This window comes from Prionailurus bengalensis, chromosome X, assembly GCF_016509475.1.
Source record: "Prionailurus bengalensis isolate Pbe53 chromosome X, Fcat_Pben_1.1_paternal_pri, whole genome shotgun sequence".
NCBI lineage: Eukaryota > Metazoa > Chordata > Mammalia > Carnivora > Felidae > Prionailurus > Prionailurus bengalensis.
In genome coordinates, this window is record NC_057361.1 from 63655964 (window position 1) to 63676570 (window position 20607).

Here is a 20607-nt window from a genome sequence, read left to right on the forward strand (position 1 = left end):
GGGGGGGGATCACTAACAGGTTAACCCAAATCCTAATTGTCCTAGTTCTCTATCTCCTCAGAGAAAGATAATTCATCTATTTTTTGGATTTTTCTTTTGTTATAGTTATAAACAGAAACATCTGTTCATGTGATTAGTAAAAAATTGACAAGTATCAGTAATGGGTTTAATGAAGTAAATTTAAAGTTTTCAGAGAATTTCACTGGACACAAAGTTAATCTACCCAATTTAAAAAGCCATATGCAGGGGCACCTGGCTGGCTAAGTTGGAAAAGCATACAACTCTTGATCTTAGGGTTTTGAGTTCAAGCCCTGTGTTGGGTGTAGAGATTACATAAAAAATCATATACATGGCAAAGCAGTTAAAACTTTCACACACTATCTCCATTACATGAATATATACCTACAGAACTATTGGCACAGGTCTGATTTTCCTTCATGAACTACTGTTTACTACTCCAGAACACTGATAAAGAAATTTTGTCATCTACCCAACAAACCTGGTATACCTGATACAGAATACTAATGATATTTGGCATACCTTCCAATGATGCCATAAAAATAAATGAAGGAAGGCTTTCGAGTAAATCTTCAAAGAATTTTTAAAGGGGCTTTTCCTAAACAGTAACCTTGCATTTGATTGGCTTCAGGGAAAATTAAACAATGTGGTTATTCATGAGGGTAAAATCATAAATTATAAATTTATTTATTTTTTGCATACCTGAAGATTGGCAAAATCCAGTATGTGAAGACAGCACTAAATTTTCGGTCACAGGCTTAATTTTCTGTTCATCACTGCTCCCCTCACCTACAGAATTCTGGTCATCTCCTATATCAGAAGATGATGAACTAATGTCAGCTTGCTTCCTTTTAGTGCTTGTTCTCAGGGAGTTTCTCATTTTCTCCTTGACACTGACTGCCTTCTTTTTAGCTGAAGTTCTCTGTTTCTTCAGCTTTTTATTGTCTTCAGAACTTTCCTCACCATCAGAAGATGATGAGCCACTATGTACTTCCTTGGTATTTCTCTTTGAATTTAAATTTCTTCTTTCCTTCAGTTCTATTCTTTTCAGTCTCTTATCAGAAGAATCACAACCATCTTCTTTCATGGAATATTTCTCAGTATCAGATGATGAACAATCTCGTCTCTTCGTTGAACTCTTTTCAGGCAGGTTGCACCTTTTCTTCACTCTACTGGATACTCCATTCTTACTCTTTTTATCTTCTGAAGAATCACAACTATCTCTTTTCCACTGTAATTTCTCAGCCTTATCAGATAATTCATCCTTCTTTTCAGAAGTTTTATCTTTTATTTGTTTTCTTTTCTTTTCCCCATAAGTTGTGTCATTCTTATTTTGTTTTATTCCTTTAGGAAAACGAGAAATTTCTTCTCCCTCAGGCAATTTCTCAGTGCTATCAGATGATGATTCATACTGTTGTTCCATCTTAATTACATTTTTCTTCAAATCTGTAATTTTCTTTTCTTTTACTTCAGTTCCCTTTTTGCTCAGCTTTTTATCATCTTCAGAGGATTCATCACTTTGCTCTTTCTTTGGGAACTTCTCAGCAATGTCCAGTAATCCAGTCTGTACTCTCTTACCCATTTTGGTTTTCAAATGCTTACTCCTTTCTTTAGTTTCAGCAACCTTTTTGTCTTCTGGAGAATTAAAACTCTCCTCTTTCCCTGAAGGCAACTTAGCACCATCAGAAGAAACACCTGACTGCTGCTTTTTAGACATTCGATCTCTTAAGTCCATGATGGTCTTGTCTTTATCAACTGTGCCTTCTGCTGAAGAGAAATTCTCTCTCTCTTGTTTCCTTTCAGCATCATCAGATGATCCTTCTTGTGCAATCTTCAAACTTTTCTGCCCTTGATTATCCATTCCTTTTTTCCTGTGTGTTTCATCTTCAGAAGAATCATAATCTTCTTTATTTGGAACTCTTTTTTTGGTTGTTTTGGTAGCCCCAATTTTACTCATGCTCTTTATCTCTTTCTCTAATTCTGAGTCATAATTGGAAGATTCAGACTGGTTTTGTCGTTTCTTTTTAGAAATTATAGACCTTTTAGCTGATTTGCCTTTCTTAATATCATAATCTGAGCCAGAAGTAGAACTTTTTCGTTTCCTTTTTCCTTTATCATCTTTCCTTGTTTGAGTCTTTAAATCATATAAAGTCTTCTCATGGTTTGTATGAGTTTCATTAATATCAGTATCTGAAGAAGAACTGTGACTCATCCTGGATACCTCTTTCAGGATTGCTAACATTTCATCAGAATCGGAATTCTGATCCACAATCTCTGACTGCTTAGATTTAGGCAATTTATTAGGTTTAGGATTATCTACAGCACTGTCAGAAGAATTCCGCTTATCCTTTTTTCTCATTGGAACGGATAGTTTTTGTTTCTCCTTAACTGTTTCATTACTTTCTTCATCTGAATTAGATGTTGCAAGATTGGTTTCTGTCTGTCGCCTCAAGGGTGTAGTCTTCACACGTGGGGATCTTCGAAGATCAGATTCTTCTGAAAGTAATGGAACTTCACTTTCAAACAAATGCTCATTATCATTCTTTTCCTCTCCAAGTCCACAGTTCTCTGGCTTGGTGTTCAGACTAGAACTTTTACAGCCATCTTTATCTTGTGGAACTTCCTGACAATCAGCACCTTTAATTGGCGAATTAGAAAGGGAAACAGGGGTGAGTTTAACATATAATTCTTTTGTTACTTTAGCTGTAGTTTTTGACTTAATACCTCCTCTGTTGTCTTTTGAAGTAATACTTAATTTTACAGAAGAATTCTCCAATTCTTGCTCTGTTCCACTATTGCCATCTCCCTGATTATCTGCTGAACTCTGAACTTCCATAGCTGTCTCAAGATTCTCAAAAATGTCTTCTGGAACTGAGGAAGGAACAGACACAATATCCATATCCAAATCTTCAGAAGTGTTAGTAGGTTCATACTGAGGTTCTTCTTTTTTATCAGATTTCTTATGTTCACCACTGGCACTTTTATTTGCTCTTTGTTCCTGTACTACAATACTCTGATCCATGTGCTCACTATCTACCTGCTTTCTTGACAGTTTAGCTTCTGATTTTGAAAAATCTTTCCTTTCCAAAGCACAGGGTTTTTCTCCCTTTCGTACTTTTGTTTCAGATTTAGCATCTATGACTTTATGCTCTTTGGTATTTTTCTCTTTGTTTACAGCATCCAAAGCTTGAATCTCTGAATTCAAATCTTCTTCTAAAGCAAGATGAGCTTTCTTGATATCAGCCAACACAGATTTAAAAGCCTTAAGCTGACGTAACTTTGTAGCAGAACTGATTTCTGAATTATCTGCTGCCTGCTTCAAAAACTTAACATAACTGGAGTTCATGTTAGCTGTGGTCTCAATCAGTTTTTTTGCCTTCTTAATCATCTCTTTAGGCACAATTAGTGCTGAATAAGAGTAGGTTACAGTACCAGAACATGAATCATCTAATTTCTTTTCTTCTCCATTACAATTTGAATTATTTTTCTTTGGAGAAAATCTGGGTGTATGGTCATATACTTTATTACTCTTTTCATTGTCAACTTTTATCTTCTTTTTATTTTGTTGCAACAATTGTTCTAAATTTTCAAATACACTATTACATGCAGTAACCAAGTCCAACAAAGGTTCTGGGTGACAAATGTAGCAATACCACTGATTGTTTTCATCCATTATTGTAGAGAGCTCCTTTCGACCAAGGTTGCGCAAAATGCATTTCTTACAGAAAGCATTATGGCAAAAGTCGCAACAAATCAAGTTTCCACCTTCTGCACACCACCTGAAATTATTAAAATATTAAAATGTCATTCCCAGGGGCACCTGGTGGCTCAGTCAGTTAAGCCTCTGACTCTTGATTTCACCTCAGGTCATGATTCTGGGGTCATGGGATCAAGCCCTGCATTGGGCTCTGTGCTGAGCATGGAGCCTCCTTAAGGTTCTGTCTCTTTCTCCCTCTGCCCCTCTCCCCAGCTCATGCTCTCTTTCTCTCTCTTTCTCTCTCTCTCTCTCTCTCTCTCTAAAAATAAAAAAATAAAAAGTAAATATTATTCTCAAATTGCTCTCACTTTAAATTTTTTCATTATTAAAGCAACTTAGGGGTGCCTGGGTGGTTTAGTGGTTACACGTCCAACTTCAGCTCACGTCATGATCTCACAGCTTGTGGGTTCGAGCCCGGCATCGGGCTCTGTGTGGACAGCTCAGAGCCTGGAGCCTGCCTCATATCCTGTGTCTCCCTCTTTCCCTGCCCCTCTCCTGCTCACACTCTGTCTCTCTCTCTCTCTCTCTCTCTCTCTCTCTCTCAAAAATAAATAAACATTAAAAAAATTTAAAGCAACTTAAAATTTCATGCCAGGAATTTTAATAGTAAAGTTATTTGGATCATCTGCCTATTCTTTATTGGAAACTTAAAAGAGACATAAACTGAAGGTTTTGTGGAAAAAAATAACCTTCCATTAGATACATCAATGATGATACTATAAAAAATGGATCTAATAACATACTATGTAAGAATTTCCCCCAAGAAAGTAGACAGTACTGAATTTTAGCTCATCATGATTTATTACCTACCTACATTGTTCATCCATTCCATCAGAGTCACGGCTAATATCATCACTCATGTAATATTTAAAGCAATTCTATTAAAAGAAAAGGGGAAGGGGAAATTTTAAATTCAAAATGAATAACATTCATAATGGACAAAAACTTTATTTTTAAGTCATTAAAAAAAAGTAAAGGGAGTGTGTGTGTGTGTGTGTGTGTGTGTGTGTGTGTGTGTGTTTTAGAGAATAAAAGCAAAAACACTGCACTGCCCAATGCTGGGGTAGTATTCTAATATTTCCAGACATAGAAATATCTCAAGAAAATTAATTCCTTGAAATAGATTTCCATATCATCAAGTACCACTATTCCTTATATAAAATTTATAGAAGATTTTGGTAAAGCAAATTTCTGATCCCATACAACTAGCTACTAAACCTCTACATAAAAATGCATTAGATGTTGCTGCTACTTAATGAATTTAATAGTCTTCATATATCAACAGTTACTATGTATACAGCTAAACAACATTATCGTACATTAAGCTACATTCCCTTTAAATCTCAAGCCCTTATTATGGAAGACAGGAGGTATTACACCCAATTTGAGAGAAAAGGCTAAGATTCATTATCATTAATACGTAAATAAATTTTCTAAAGTCATACAACTAGTTAAGAGCCAATGCTGGTATTCAAGTCCAAGTCCCACGGACTTTAAATTCGTTTTCACTAAGACTGGAAAAAGGTTAGGTTCCATGCCCAGTGTTGAAAAGTACTGATTACTGAATTGGGCTAGGCTCAACAGACTGGTCCTTGGAAAAACATCAATTATATATATAAGAGAAAGGAAATGCACATTACAAATCCAGGAATATAAAATTCAGTTACCACATTTGAAAACTAGAAGCTAAAACATGTCCCATAAATAGGCTCCTGGCTAAACTGAATTCAAAGAATGGAGTGACACAAATTACTAAAGGAGAAAGTAAATTTAGTCCATTTAAGTAGGTGTATATCAACAATTCAAATAATGAATGATCCAGAATTGGAATTCTGAGGAAAATCTGGTCTGCCCCTGCATTTCAAGGAGGCATTTTGTTGGGACACTAACACAGAATTAATCTTAGCAATAATGAGTTAGGGAAACCATAACCTTAATATTATAGATACTTAAAATTAACTCCAAGGTATTACTAATAAAAGAATATACACAGAATGTTAAAACTGTCTTCAACACATATGAAGCATTTTTAATTCTATTATCTTGTGACAAAACCTTGTCCCATGTAGAAAGCTTAGATTTGGTTAACCCGAATTCATAGGTTATAAAACACATGTGTACACACATAAACTCTTCAGATTTGCCAACACACCATGCTCCCCTTCACCTATCAGTCTTTGAATACCATGTTGCCTCTGCTTAGAATATGCTGAACCAATCCCACTGCACCAGGCTAATTCGTATTTATATTCCAGATATCAGCTTATATCATTCTCCATTATAAAGTCCCCCTACCCAACTCCAAATTACACAGGCTTCTGGTGTGTTCCCATAGTACATAGTATTCCCCCTATCGTGTCACTTATTCGGCTTTTTGGTCTGTCTGTCTTCTCCACTACAGTTTAAGTCCTCCAAAGACAGAGACCATTTCCATCTTCTTCATCAATGTGAACCAAAAGTCTAACATATAGTAAGCATTCAAATATTTGTGGAATGAATTATAAACAGATGATTACATACCTTACAAATAAGTACTTGCAGTGAAGGATGTCTATAAATGGAATCTTTTTGAAAATGATTGACCTGCTGTCCACAAGCTGTGCAGCTCACAATCCCATGAAGCCCATCTTCTAGGAGAAAGGAGTGACCATTATTCACACATACACACACACATAAAAAAAGATATTTACTTTAGTCAGCATTGTGCTACTTTTACATTGGAAATTAAATACTTCAGAATCCTTAGAAAAGTGACATTTTGGCCACAAAAGGTAATAATTTTATGGACTTACTAAAACATGACAACCTTAGCAAATTCTAGAACTAGAAATACTAATCTGTTTCCTTTAGATGCAAATCTTATTTCCCACAACAACTTGATAAAAACTCCGTAAGAGAAGTTCTAAAAATAGGGATCAAGAGCTCTTTTTCATTTTGCTATTGCTTTGCAAATAAATTAATTATCAGTTCTTAATGAACAGGGAAGCAAGTGATATACATGTAAGTCTTTTGTAACCTTATACTTAAGTTAGATATGCCATTAATTTTTTATCCTTAAAATAAAAATATCTGCATAGACTCTTCCAGTATAGTGTGTGAAAACCTGACAATTTTAAATTACCAATTTCTTTCCTCAGATTACTTCAATACCATCCCCATCTCCCTCAGATTACTTCACTATAATTCCCATTAACCTGCCTTCCATGTCAATTTCACTATCCACTCCAAATCAGCATGGTCTATTTCCAAATAAGGACAAATAAGACTTGCACGTATATCTATCTTGGCAGCAAAACCCGAGAAAGACAGTGTTTGCAGGAAAACAGACTGAAGATAACCTAACATGACAAAGAGGAAACCTCTTCTGCCTTACTCTTGTCCCTAGTTCTGCCTTGAGCAGTGTTTCACAATCTAAGCTGAACATCAGAATCCTCTCTGAAAAAACTTTTTAAAAGCAGAGACAGCCATTACACCCCTAAACCTCTGAGAATCCCCTGGACATTTTTTTTTTAGTTTTATTGATGGTTCTGATGTGCAACCAAGACCTTGATACAAGTAACATGGTAGATTAGGATTCTAAACAGGCCAATAAAAACGCCTGCATTCACAAATAAAAAGATGATTAGAAGAATAATAAACTATCTCTATATCTAAATAAAAGACAAAACAACACATATATTTCTCACCTTTTAATATTCTATTTTGGTTTTTTTCTTACTCTTTATGTGCAAGACACTATGGACCCAAACATTATCACAAATATTCTTATTTGCAGAAGTTAAAAAAGTTTAAACAAGTTTTAAGGGCACCATCATACTTTTCCAGACAATATAGAAAATTTGAAGACTCACTATGTAAGTTGCTAATATTTTATTTTAAATCAAACTGTCCTACATCAGTGTTTGATCTTGAGGATTCATTCCGTATTTGTTTTAGTAGAAACAAATACACAGTGTACTTAATTTCAAATAATGATTGAATTCAGATACACTAACAAAAGCTAGAATATGAATATTCATCCAATGTTAACATAATAAATATTAAACATCTTCTATGTGCTTTTTGCACGTATATCACTCAATAATCAAAACTCAGTGATCCTTTGGAGAATTTCTCCCACATGTGCACAAAGAATCATATACACAATATTCACTGCAGCACTATTTAGGAAATTAGAAAACTTTGAAAATAAAAAAATTCCATTTGGGATATGGATAATGGTTTACTCATATAACAAAATTTTATACAGCGGTGGAAAATAAAAAATTAGATGTACGTTTTACTGATATGGCACACTTCAAAAACAATGCTGAATGTGAAATGGTGCAAAAGAAAATAGAGGACACTATTTTGTATATTTTTAAATGAAAAATAAATGCTTTGTGAATAAACATCTATAGGAAAAATATAAAAACATGCATGAAAATAATACGCATATGAATAGAAACTTCAGAATAATCATTATTAGAGGGGTGGGAGGAGGAGGAGGAAATAGAGGAGTAGGACTGAACCAGTATTTCATTTAAGGGAGATGTGAACCAAATACTGAATAATGGTCAAAGGTTACTTTTTGTACTTGTTTCTATATGCATATATTTTAAACTTTTATTTTTAGTTGTGAAATATCTTAATGGTTATAACATAGTGTAGAAATGGAAAAGAGGCATTTTCATTTCTGGGCTCAATACATTTTAATAGATTTAAATAAAACAAAATTCTATAAAACATTAATTAAAAACCTGAAGATGACACAAAGAAATGGAAAAACATTCCATGCTAATGGATTGGAAGAACAAATATTGTTAAAATGTCTATACTACTCAAAGCAATCTACAGATTTAATGCAATCTCTATCAAAATACCACCAGCATTTTCACACACTAGAAGAATTCAAAAATTTGTATGGAACCACAAAAGACCCTGAATAGCCAAAGCAATCTTGAAAAGAAAAGCAAAGCTGAAGGTATCACAATTCCACACTTAAGTCATATTACAAAGTTGTAGTAATCAAAAGAGCATGGTACTGGCACAAAAACAGACACATAATACATCAATAGAACAGAACAGAAAACCCAGAAATAAATCCGTAATTATATGGTCAATTAATCTTTGACAAAGCAAGAAAGAATATCCAGTAGAAAAAAAGTCTCTTCAACAAATGGTGCTGGGAAAACTGGACATCTATATGCAAAGAATTAAACTGGACCACTTTCTTTCACCACACACAAAACAAACTAGTTGGCTCAGCCAGTGGAGTATGCAACTCTTCATCTCAGGGTTGTGAGTTCCAGCCCTTTGTTGGGTACAAAGCTTACTTAAAAATAAAATCTTTAACAAAAAAAAAATCCTAGAAGAGAGCACAGGTACTAATGTCTCTTGACATGAGCTGTCACAACATTTTTCGAGATATGTCTCCTGAGGCAAGGGAAATAAAAGCAAAAACAAACAAACAAACAAAACTATTGGGACTACATCAAAATAAAAAGCTTCTGCACAGCAAAGGAAACAATCAACAAAACTAAAAGACAACCTACAGAATGGGAGAAGATATTTGCAAATGACATAACCAATAAAGGGTTATTATCTAAAATATATAAAGAACTTCTAAAACTCAACACTCAAAAAAAAATAATCTATTTAAAAAATGGGCATAGGTCATGAACAGACATTTTTCCAAAGATGTTCAACAGACACATGATCCAGATTTCAACAGACACATGAAAAGACATTCAACATCACTCAGGGAAATGCAAATCATAATAAATACAATGAGCTATCATCTCACATCTGTCAGAATGGTTAAAATCAAAAACACAAGAAAAAAAGTGTTGACAAGGATGCAGAGAAAAAGGAACCCTCTTGCACTGTTGGTGGGAATGCAAACTGGTGCACTCACTGTGGAAAACAGTATGGAAATTCATCAAAAGTTAAAAATAGAACTACCCTACGATCTAGTAATCACACTATTGGGTATTTACCCCCAAAATACAAAAAAAAAAATCACCCACTAATTCGAAGAGACACATGTACCCCTGTTTATAGAAGCATAATTTAAAATAGCCAAATTATGTAAGCAGCCCAAGTTTCCACTGATAGATGAATGGATAAAGAAGATATGGTATATATACATAATGGAATGTTACTCAGCCATAAAAAAGAATGAAATCTTGCCATTTGCAATGACATGGATAGAGCTAGAAAGTATGATGCTAAACAAAGTAAGTCAGAGAAAAACAAATACCATATGATTTCACCCATATGAAGAATTTAAGAGAAAAAAAATGAGCAAAAGAAAGAGAGAGAGAAACCAAGAAACAGACTCTTGGCTATAGAGAACAAACTAATGGTTACCAGAGGGGAGGTAGGTGCAAGGATTCATAAAATAGGTGATAGGGATTAAGGAGTATACTGGTCATGATAAGCACTGGGTGATGTATGAAACTGTTGAAACACTATATTGTATACCCGAAACTAAAATAACACTGTATGTTAACTATACTGGAATGTGAAATAAAATAAAAAGAAATAAAAAGAAAAGAACAAAATTATTGTGCCAGATAGAAAAATCAGATGTAAAATAAACTTTCTAACAAAATGGGGGAAAGGATGTCAAAATAGGCTATGGTATTTTTTTTAAGTGTCTCCTGAAATGGTCCATATAGCTATATCTTTAGGTTTAATTTTGTTTCCAACCAATGTAAGATTACTTTATAAACAGTTTACTTTCTTGATCATTTCCTAAATTAGGCTTCAATTATAGAATTAACTTTCCTAGGAAGTTTGAATATTAACTAGCAATTCAGTACCTAAGATCACTAGTTTATTCATACACGTGCATACTAGTAAACACAGTTAAATTTCCCATGTGACTTCTGACAGCTTAAAGATGTAGCAAATGATTAAGACAAAAATTAACATGAGAGCTTTAGGTGCTACTATATGGCTATAAACATACATATTTCATTAACATGATATAAACATTACTACACAGAACACTCAATAAAATGTTCCAGAAACATACCAGCTCAGACCAAACACCAGCAGCACTGTGAAGTGGCATTAAGTACACCCTCCCCAACAACTATGGTTCTTTTTTCATTCTCCTTTTTGTCCTTACACACATTCTAGACACTGACTGCTCCAGAGTCCTTCCCAAAAGACACCACTTAGATATTAATTTTGACACAATGCAGTACACGTAGTTATCTGTCCTCTAGACTCTTGCTACTGATCCCTACATCAATCACCTTCTACTTGCTGATTCTTGTTTTAAGAAAACTATTTAGGGGCGCCTGGGTGGCTCAGTCGGTTAAGCATCCGACTTTGCTCCGGTCTTGATCTCACGGTTCATGGGTTCGAGCCCCGCGTCGGGCTCTGTGCTGAGAGCTCAGAGCCTGGAGCCTGCTTTGGATTCTGTGTCTCCCTCTCTCTCTGCCCCTCCCCTGCTCGCTCTCTCTCTCTCTCTCTCAAAAAATAAATAAACATTAAAAAAAAATTTTTTTTAAAGAAAACTATTTAGCTTTGGTGAGCTCTGTTGCTGCAATGACAGTTTCCCTACTATGAACTACATTCTCAATAAATCTTCCACACGCTTGAAAGGAGCAGAACACCCCCTTGTGGACAGAAGACTAAACAACATTCCCTTGATTTTCTCCAACAACCTAATGAATTATTTAATCTGACAAAATATATAACAAATACAGATATATTTTTTAATTCCATCAAGATAATCATATAGCACTGAAATAATAATCTATACAAAATTTCACCAATATAACTACTATTCTATAATTTCACAAGTGAAATAATAAATATTAAACAGACATGCTTCCATTATACTTCTACTTAGAAATTTAGTGTCATGTTCTATTTTTTAGAGATTCATTCCTGTTATAGGCATAGATTCTGGCTCTGTTAATCTGCCCAAAAATACGGCACTATTTAAAAATCATGCAGAAACGAATGGGAAACATACTCCACTGACATAAATTTCTAAACGAATCCTCCTTATGCTAACTTTCTACAGATGATTAGCCAACATGGTGCGTGTACAAGTGCGGGTGTAGACAGACAAAAGAAGAGATGGCTCAGACAGGTGGAGGGAAGGTTATAGTTCTAGCTCCCTTCTCCTTCCTACTCATCTCTACATTATCCTTACATCAATTGATCTCCAACTTTAATGTAGGAAAGAACAAAATGGGGCTCATTCTTGACATCAGTGACAAAAATTCTAATGTGTTAGGAGTGGAGTCAAGGGACTTGCATTTTTAATAAGCACCCCAAACAACACTAATGCACAGGTAACTCTGTAAAACAATGTATTAGATATACATAAAGTTACCCGAAGGCCACAGGCAAGGTATTGTCCAAATCTGAAATTCTTTCAGAGTGAGAGGGAACACATGGTATTTTGGCATATAGGCATCACAGAACTAACATGTATAAGGAGGAAATGCTAAGCTTCTTGAGATAACTTTATAGCCACTGAAGGCAAAGGTATTTTGATAAATGGTGTTTAACCTTTTCTGCTTCAGAGCTCAGAGAGAAACAGAAGTTATTTTTAAGTAGTGCTTTTAATAAACAATGGGCAGAAAAGTGGAGGTATTTTTAATGAGCACATCAGATTTTCCAATATGGTCATAAACAGCAATTTAAATTCATGTTTTCATTTTCACTTGTATTTACCTCCGCGTTTTTTGAGATTTTCAGTTTTCATTTTACTTCTGCTTCTAAATTCAGGCCCTTTAAAATCATCTTTGTCTTCATTCAGCACTGGCTCTGGTTGTACAATCACTGTACCTAGAATGATTTCATTTAAAAAACCATTACACATATTAAATGTGCAAGTGAAGTGCAAGACTTCAGTTCAGATAAAGCCAACATTGCTGGTACATAATTTTGTCTCTTTCAAGCTTTCAATACTTGTATAAGGACCTCTCAAGAGTAAATAAAACAGGGAAATATAAAAGGGCCAGGTGTCAGCAATCAGATTACTTGTTGGAATATAATTAATAGAGTGGGGGTATTATGAACTGATTACAACAGAAATGTGTGAATAAAGTAGAAGGCCTCAGCCCAGTTCTGAATTTTTACACTGCCTATCACAAAAAACTGCGTTTGAGTATGAACACCCATGCTAAGTTCCAAAAGAGTTTATACAATAGAAGGACCAGAAGGAAAATTTTAAAACGACATCCTATTCTTCTCATAATACAAATCACAAACTCAGAAAAAGATTTTTAAGGGTTTTTTTTTTATATCGCTTTGGGGGAGGATAGTGGGAGGCAATGCGAGAAGTTAATTCTGCTATTACTGCTATACCTATTCTGAGGCATTTCCCAACTAGTATGTCAAAGTTTCAGTACCCTGAAAAGTCCTTAAAGAGTCTTAAACAGAAGACTGCCTTAAGATACTTAAGTTCAAGTGCTCTAACAATAAGCTGTAGAGTGAGATCAATTGTTGATTTCTATGGAATAATTTAGAAAGAATGTACTTTCTTAGATACAAAACACATAAACTGAGAAGACAGGTTGTTAATTTAAGTTTTCATTATAATCTCTCAAGAGCAAATAAAGCAGGAGCATAGTAAAAAGGGTCCAGGTATCACGTTCACCTACATTGCTGGGCTTAGTAATTGGGCATTATTGGCAATAATTAAGAAAGTAAAACCTGGTAGCTGTCAGGGGTGGTCTCCCTGAAATACGGGCCTATGTTATTTAGCAAGCAAGTAGATTTTGGCAAGGTAGAGCCTCTAGTTATATGTATTTCTGAGTCTCCATAAAAAAGGTGGAGGCAAGCAGGCATAGAGGACTGAGTTTTACAAACTAGTGAATTTAAATAATCTACACACACAAAAAAAACCTTTATTTACAATAACCATTTCACATATATACTCTCAGAGAAGCCATGGCATTTGAAAAGCTAAAGATTTATAATTAACAAAAAATAGAATTATTTCTGAAGATTCTTCTCTAAATGGAAGCAAAACAATAGAGTAGAAAGAATACTCCCTAGCTTTGGATTCAGGCAGACCTGGGTTCAAATCTTAGTTTCTCAATTTAAAGCTGAAAAAGTACCTTGAGCTCTGAATTTGTTCCTTAATCTCTACAAGTAGAAACTACCTTACAGTATTGGTCTGCAGATTAAATGAGTTAGTTCTATAAGAGTCTGGTACCTATATATACTCAATATACTATAATAATAATTATCATCACCCAAATTCTACCTTATGAAGCAGGTCTATTTTTGGCTTGGTGGAAGAGAATTTCACCTAATTTCATCTAATTTCAGGTTAGAAACATCCCATACCAACTTTCTTCCACAGTATCATTTAAAGAAAGATTTGAATTCCTATTTCTTAGCTCACCCAGTGGCCATCGTAAGGACTCCCAGTGACAACCACTAGGAATGTAACAATCCAAGGTGAGTCACTGCCTATGGGACTCACACTCCCATATTAGCTGTTTCTGCCCTAAGCCACCAACCATTGTGTAAAATTGTCATAAATGATATGCAAAGCCAAGTAAATGGTAGGCCCACCAATTTTCCTTCTATCTTCTTCCTTTCATTCATTCCTTTTCCTTATTTCACCTCTCATCTACTATAACTCCTAATTTGTCCTGGTCAAGCAATGTCTTACGCTCCTTCCCACGATTTTTTTAAACTTTCATAATCAAAATCTGTGTCACAAAAATATAAATGTAGACAGAAAACAAAGTTTAGTAAACACTACAATAAATGATCTGTGAGGATAAATTGGAAAAATCTGCTAAGAGCCTTAAACATATTAATAAAGAAAAAATATTGAAACTTTTGACTCTGAAACACCATGAAATTACCAAGACCTTTGTCATTACTCTTATCATATAATCATACTGCTCTCAGACTTGGGCTATGAAACTTCCAAGATTTTCATTTGGCTTTGTCTTACCTCAATCTAAAGAATGAGGTTTTTGAGATCAGAACTGCAACAGTTGAAAGGTATGTGACAAGGCTTTTTAAAGAGATAAAACTTAAAAAAAATACATCTATCTTTGATAATTAACTTCAGCTTTTAGTCTTAGAGAATTTAAGAATGCAGTAAGATTAAACCAGACTTTAAATGTCTTTTTAAAGTTTTCAGAATATTATGTTTTCCTATATAGCAAGCATATTTAAATTTGAACCAAAACTTAGTTTAAACTTTTAAACTAACCTCCACATTCAAATATTATTTGGAAACTAAAATCCCTTTTCTAAAACCCAATGGAAAGAGGAAATAAGTTTTATTCTTTTTCAGAGCTGACTGCAGTCTAAGTTTTTAACCTCAATAACATACATTATCATTACCATTCTAATACATCTCCAGACCACCACTATTAAGATGCTAGTTTTGTTCCCTTACACACAGCTAAACAATAATCAAGTTCTTAATTTTATAATAACGACATTTAAAAACACATTTCAACTTTAACTTCATATGAAAAATTAATACACATTACCTTTTGGCAAGCTTTGCATAGTAATATCATTTTCTGAATTTTCATTAGAAGCATCTTCATTTACAGTTTCATCCAAAGGTTTTTCATCATCAGATTCAACATACTTTGTCACAATTGAAGGTTTCCTATGAAAGAATTAAGTCCACAGAATTATGGGCATTTCTTACAATTGGAAAACTACCCAAAGAACATGTTATATTGAACAGTGGCTCTTAACCAGAAATACACATCAGACTCACCTGGGGAAGCACACATCTCTGTACCGTATTACAGAAAATTAGGACTCAGTAGGTCTGGGGTAGGACCATGGTATGTTCATTCTGAAAAAGCTACCGGGGGGATCATGAAGGGAACTCCTCTTTAAAAATCACCACTTTAGAGAATAATAACAAGCAAGTTGTGTTTATTAAGAGACATTCCTACTGGTAAGAGACAACAAATGCCCAATACAATAAACTGTGAACTTCTAATCAAATCTATACTCCACAGTATATTATGCTTTATAGTATGATTGAAGTAGTTTAGGTCCTTATATACAATTTGTTTTGACAATTTAACACAGAAAAGTATTTTTACCACTCTTTGATCTTCTTATAACTTCCTCATAATTATAATGGCTATCTTTCTCCATCCTGAACAATTTCACGTAATCCTAAAAAACGCATTATTGCCTCATGAGATATTCATTTCATTTTCTCCTCTGTCCTTTGAGCACATATATATATGATCTAAAAGAAATAATCTATGTTTTGCAAGGGCCACTAATGCATAATAAATCTTCCTTGGAAAATTCCAGTAAATTTCAAAGTAAGAATGAATCAATAACTGAAGTTAATTGATGGATACAAGAGGATTCATTACACTGTACTGTCCAGTTTTTAATGTGTACATTTATATAAAACAGTTTACTTAATTAGAACAAGAGTGCTTGAAATAAGTTTAGAAAAGATTATTATTCTTAGAAAAAGAAAATAAAACATCCTGAAAACGTTTTCCCTTCAGTATCAACCAACCTTTTTGATCGTGACGATCCCGATGATTTGGATTTTTCCGAAGAGCTAGCTCCCTAAATGTGAGAAATAAATTTAAAAGTGAATACAATTATCAAAGAAACATCCCTACAATTAACTATTTCCCTTTACCAAGATCTCTGATATAGTGATATAAAGAGTATTACTTTTATGCCTAAAACATTTTTATAAAAGGAACTTCAAAAACTAATTCATTTATTCTCAGGCTTCCTTAGATTAAGATTAATTTTCTGGTTCATTTTTTAAATTAAATTATTACTGTTGAATTTTGTAGGGTAGGTAAGAATGCACTGCTATATCATGACTTTTGCCCAAGTCAACAAAGACAAAATAAAGGTATAGAAGTAATCAGATCACAACAGACAGGGAGTTTTGAGGATGTAAAAAAATGTGTCATTTTCTCTATCCCAACATATGGCACAAAGTACCTTCTATGATTCTCTTTGAGATACTAAATTTACCTTCATTGTGCCAGTAATAATCAGTATATTTCTTGAATTAAATTTTTTATACTAGGTGGAAAAAATCTCAAAACTATGCCTGGGTATCCCAGGTAAAGGACCTCAGAATGGGTTCCTATAATAATGCTTAAGATACTCTAAATATCCAGTTTTGAGAACTCTCAGAACCATGGAGTCATGTTCATAAACAATCACCTTGAGTGTCACTACTGCAATATAATAACGTTCAAATACCTATCTGTTAGCAAGCCTTTAGTTGTCTAACTTTAGGTATATTGCTAAAGTGAAATACACAACTTTAGGTATATTGCTAAAGTGAAACACACAATAATAAAAACAATGAACACCTTCTAAAAAAAAAACTATGCAAAATGAAGTATCATAATAGTTGGGTATAACAATAAACTTAAACACATGCATGTACTAAACAGAAGCAATTTGATTATATACACTCTAGTTAGTTATTAATAATTAATAAATATATTTTAGATGTTTCAAATTAGTCTCACCTCTTCCTTGCTGTTTTCCATCATATCCGAGTTATTTCCAGAACCACTGTTTTTTTCTTAAAAGAGAAGAAATAAAAACTTTATTTATCTCTTCAAAGCATCATGAAACAGAACACCAATATCTGCAACTCCATGAACCCATTTTTCAATCTATGAAGTACAACAGTACTAGTAATACATTATTTACATTAAAATATTCCTAAAAGAAACCTTCTTACACTGTTGGTGAGAATGCAAAATGGTGCAGCCACTCTGGAAAATAGTATGGAGATTCCTCGAAAAGTTAAAAAAAGTTTTAAAAAAGTTAAAAATACGACCCAGCAATTAATTGTACTACTAGGTATTTACCCAAAGGATACAAAAATACAGATTTGAAGGGGTACATGTACCCTGATGTCTGTAGCAACACTAACAATAATCAAACTAAGGAAAAACCCCAAATGTACATGTGTACACACACACACGAATACTACTCAGTCATCAAAAAGAATGAAATCTTCCCATTTACATCAATATGGATGGAACTAGAGGAATATTATGCTAAGCCAAATAAATCAGAGAAAGACAAATACCACATGATTTAACTTCTATGTGAAATTTAAGAAACAAAACAGATGAACATAGGGGAAGGGGGGAAAAAGAGAGAGAGAAGCAAACCATAATGCAGAGAATAAACTGAAGGTTGATGGAGGGAGGTGGGTGAGGGATAGGCTAAATGTGTGATGGGGATTAAGGAGGGCACTTGCTATTATGAGCACTGGGTGTTATATGTAAGTGATGAATCACTAAATTATACTCCTGAAATCATTATTACACTATATATTAACTAACTAGAATTTAAATAAAAATTTAAAAAAGAAAAAAATATTCCTAGAAGAATATTCTCACTAGAATCACTCTCTTATCACACTAACTCCTTCTTAAAAAGCACTAAATTTCTAAAAATAGTAGTTTGGCATCAAAACACTTCCTACTGTAATTTTCTTTTTTTTAAGTTTATTTATCTACTCTGAGAGACAGAGACAGCACAAGTGGGGGAGGGGCAGAGAGAGAGAGAGAGAGAGAGAGAGAGAGAGAGAGAATCCCAAGCAGACTCCATGCTGCCAGCACAAAGCCCGAGGTGGGGCTCAAACCCACGAAACCATGAGATCATGACCTGAGCCAAAACTATGAGATCATGACCTGAGCCAAAACCAAGACTCAGACGCTTAACTGAGCCACCCAGGCGCCTCCTTACTGTAATATTCTAAGATATTTTCTCTTAAAAGAAAACTTAACCTCTATCTTCTACTAACAATAAAATCATATTATTTCCCTTCACCTAAGACAATGGAAAAATAACAAATCTAAAGGAGGCAGAGGAAAATAAATAATAAAGATGAGAGCTAAAGTTAATGAAACAGAATTAGGAAAATAAAAATCACTGAAACCAAAAGTTAGTTCTTTGAAAAGCTGAATGAAATCAACAAACCTGAATCTAAATTGACCAAGAAAAAAGAGAAAAATTCAAATTACTAGAATCAGAAAGTAAAGAGAGACATTACTATTTACCTTAAAGAAATAAAAGGATTATAAAGAAATATCATGAACAATTTAAGGCCAAAATATTAGATAACAAAATATGGAAAAGTTCCTAAACACACACAACCTAACAAAACTGACTAAAGAAGAGAGTGTGAATAGATTTATAACTGAAGAGCCTGAATTAGTAATCAAAAAACTACCAACGAAGAAAAAGCAAAGGTCTAGATGTCTTCACCACTGAAATATATCAAGCATTCAAAAAAAGTATTCTTGATGCACCTGAGTGGCTCAGTCAGTTAAACATCTGACTCTTGATTTTAGTTCAAGTCATGATCTCCTGGTTCGTGGGTTTGAGCCCCACATCAGGCTCTGTGCTGACAGTACAGAGCGTGCTTGGGATTCTCTCTCTTTCCCTCTCTCTGGCCTTCCCTGTTCACCCACTCTCTCTCAAAATAAATAAACATAAAAATAAAGAATTTTTCACAAACTATTCCAATAAAAAAAGGTGGGATACTTCCAATAAAAAAAGTATGGGATACTCATACATGTATATGAGACCAGTATCAAACCAAAACCAGAAAAGTTACCACAAAAAGAGAAATCTACAGAACACTATCACAAATACAGACAGAAAAGTCCTCAACAAAATACTGGCACACTTCAGAATAAAAGACAAGTCTTTCTCCCACAGACTAGGAGAAAACATCTGCACAAGATCTGATAAAGGACTATTATCTAAAAGATACAAAGAACTCAACAATAATAAACAACATGATTACAAATGGGCAAAGATCTGAAGACATCTTACCAAAGACAGAACACAGGTGGCAGATAAGCATATGAAAAGATACTCTACATCCTATGTCATGAAGGAACTAGAAATTAAAACAATCAGATAACACCACAAAAACAATCAATGGACAGATGCAGAACACTGACAACACCAACTGCTGGTGAGGATGTGGAGCAACAGGAATTCTCATTTGACTACTGTTGGGAATGTAAAAATGGTACAACCACTTTGGAAGATATTAGGGCAGTTTCTTACAAAACTAACCATTCTCTTATCATATGATCCAGCAATCACACTCCTTGATATTTATTCAAAAAAAAGATGAAAATGAAGTCCACTCAAAAATCTGCATATGGGTGCATCTGGGTGGCTCAGTCGGGTAAATATTCAACTTTGGCTCAGGTCATGATCTCATAGTTCAGGAGTTCCAGCCCTGCATTGGGCTCTCTACTGTCAGGGCAGAGCCTGCTTCAGATCCTGTCTCCCGGTCTCTCTGCCCCTTCCCAGCTCTCTCATGCAGGCACTCTCTTGCTCTTGCTCTCGCTCTCTCTCTCTCTCTCTCAAAAAAAAAAAAAAAACATTAACAATCTGCACACAGATGCTTATGAACACCTTTATTTTACATAAACAACCTTGGTAATTTATATAAACATTTTATAAGTAGCTTCATTCATAACTGTCAAAATACAGAAACAACCAACATATCTTTCAGAAGGTGAATGGGATAAACTAACCGTGGTACACCCAAACAATGGAGTATTATTCAGCACTAAGAAGAAATGACCATGCAGCCATGAAAAGAGATGGAGGAAACGAATGCACATTACCAAGTGAAAGAACCCAATCTGAAGAAGCCAACTATGTGACACTCTGGAAAAGGCAAAAGTATGTAAACAGTGGCTGCCAGGAGTTAAGGGGGAAGGAAGAATGGATAGATGGAACAGAGAATTTTTAGTGCAGTGAAACCAACCTGTATATTATTAGGGTAGATCCATGTCATTATACATTTCTCAAAATCCTTAGAATGTACAACA

General features: G+C 34.3%; 1 protein-coding gene across 11 annotated transcripts in view; it reads right to left on the reverse strand.

The window, feature by feature from the left end:
* Positions 1-20607, reverse strand: part of ATRX (ATRX chromatin remodeler) — a 313439-nt gene that overhangs the window by 214726 nt on the left and 78106 nt on the right. For 5 of the 11 annotated variants that reach the window (XM_043570140.1, XM_043570136.1, XM_043570135.1 and 2 more), the window contains 7 exons: positions 17257-17312; positions 16269-16321; positions 15256-15380; positions 12461-12574; positions 6296-6405; positions 4586-4653; positions 721-3797 (listed from right to left, as the gene is read on the reverse strand). In XM_043570140.1, coding sequence (XP_043426075.1) covers positions 721-3797; positions 4586-4653; positions 6296-6405; positions 12461-12574; positions 15256-15380; positions 16269-16321; positions 17257-17312 — 3603 coding nt within the window. The remainder of the gene's footprint in view (positions 1-720; positions 3798-4585; positions 4654-6295; positions 6406-12460; positions 12575-15255; positions 15381-16268; positions 16322-17256; positions 17313-20607) is intronic. The other 6 variants (XM_043570141.1, XM_043570138.1, XM_043570144.1 and 3 more) reach the window with 3 other exon arrangements.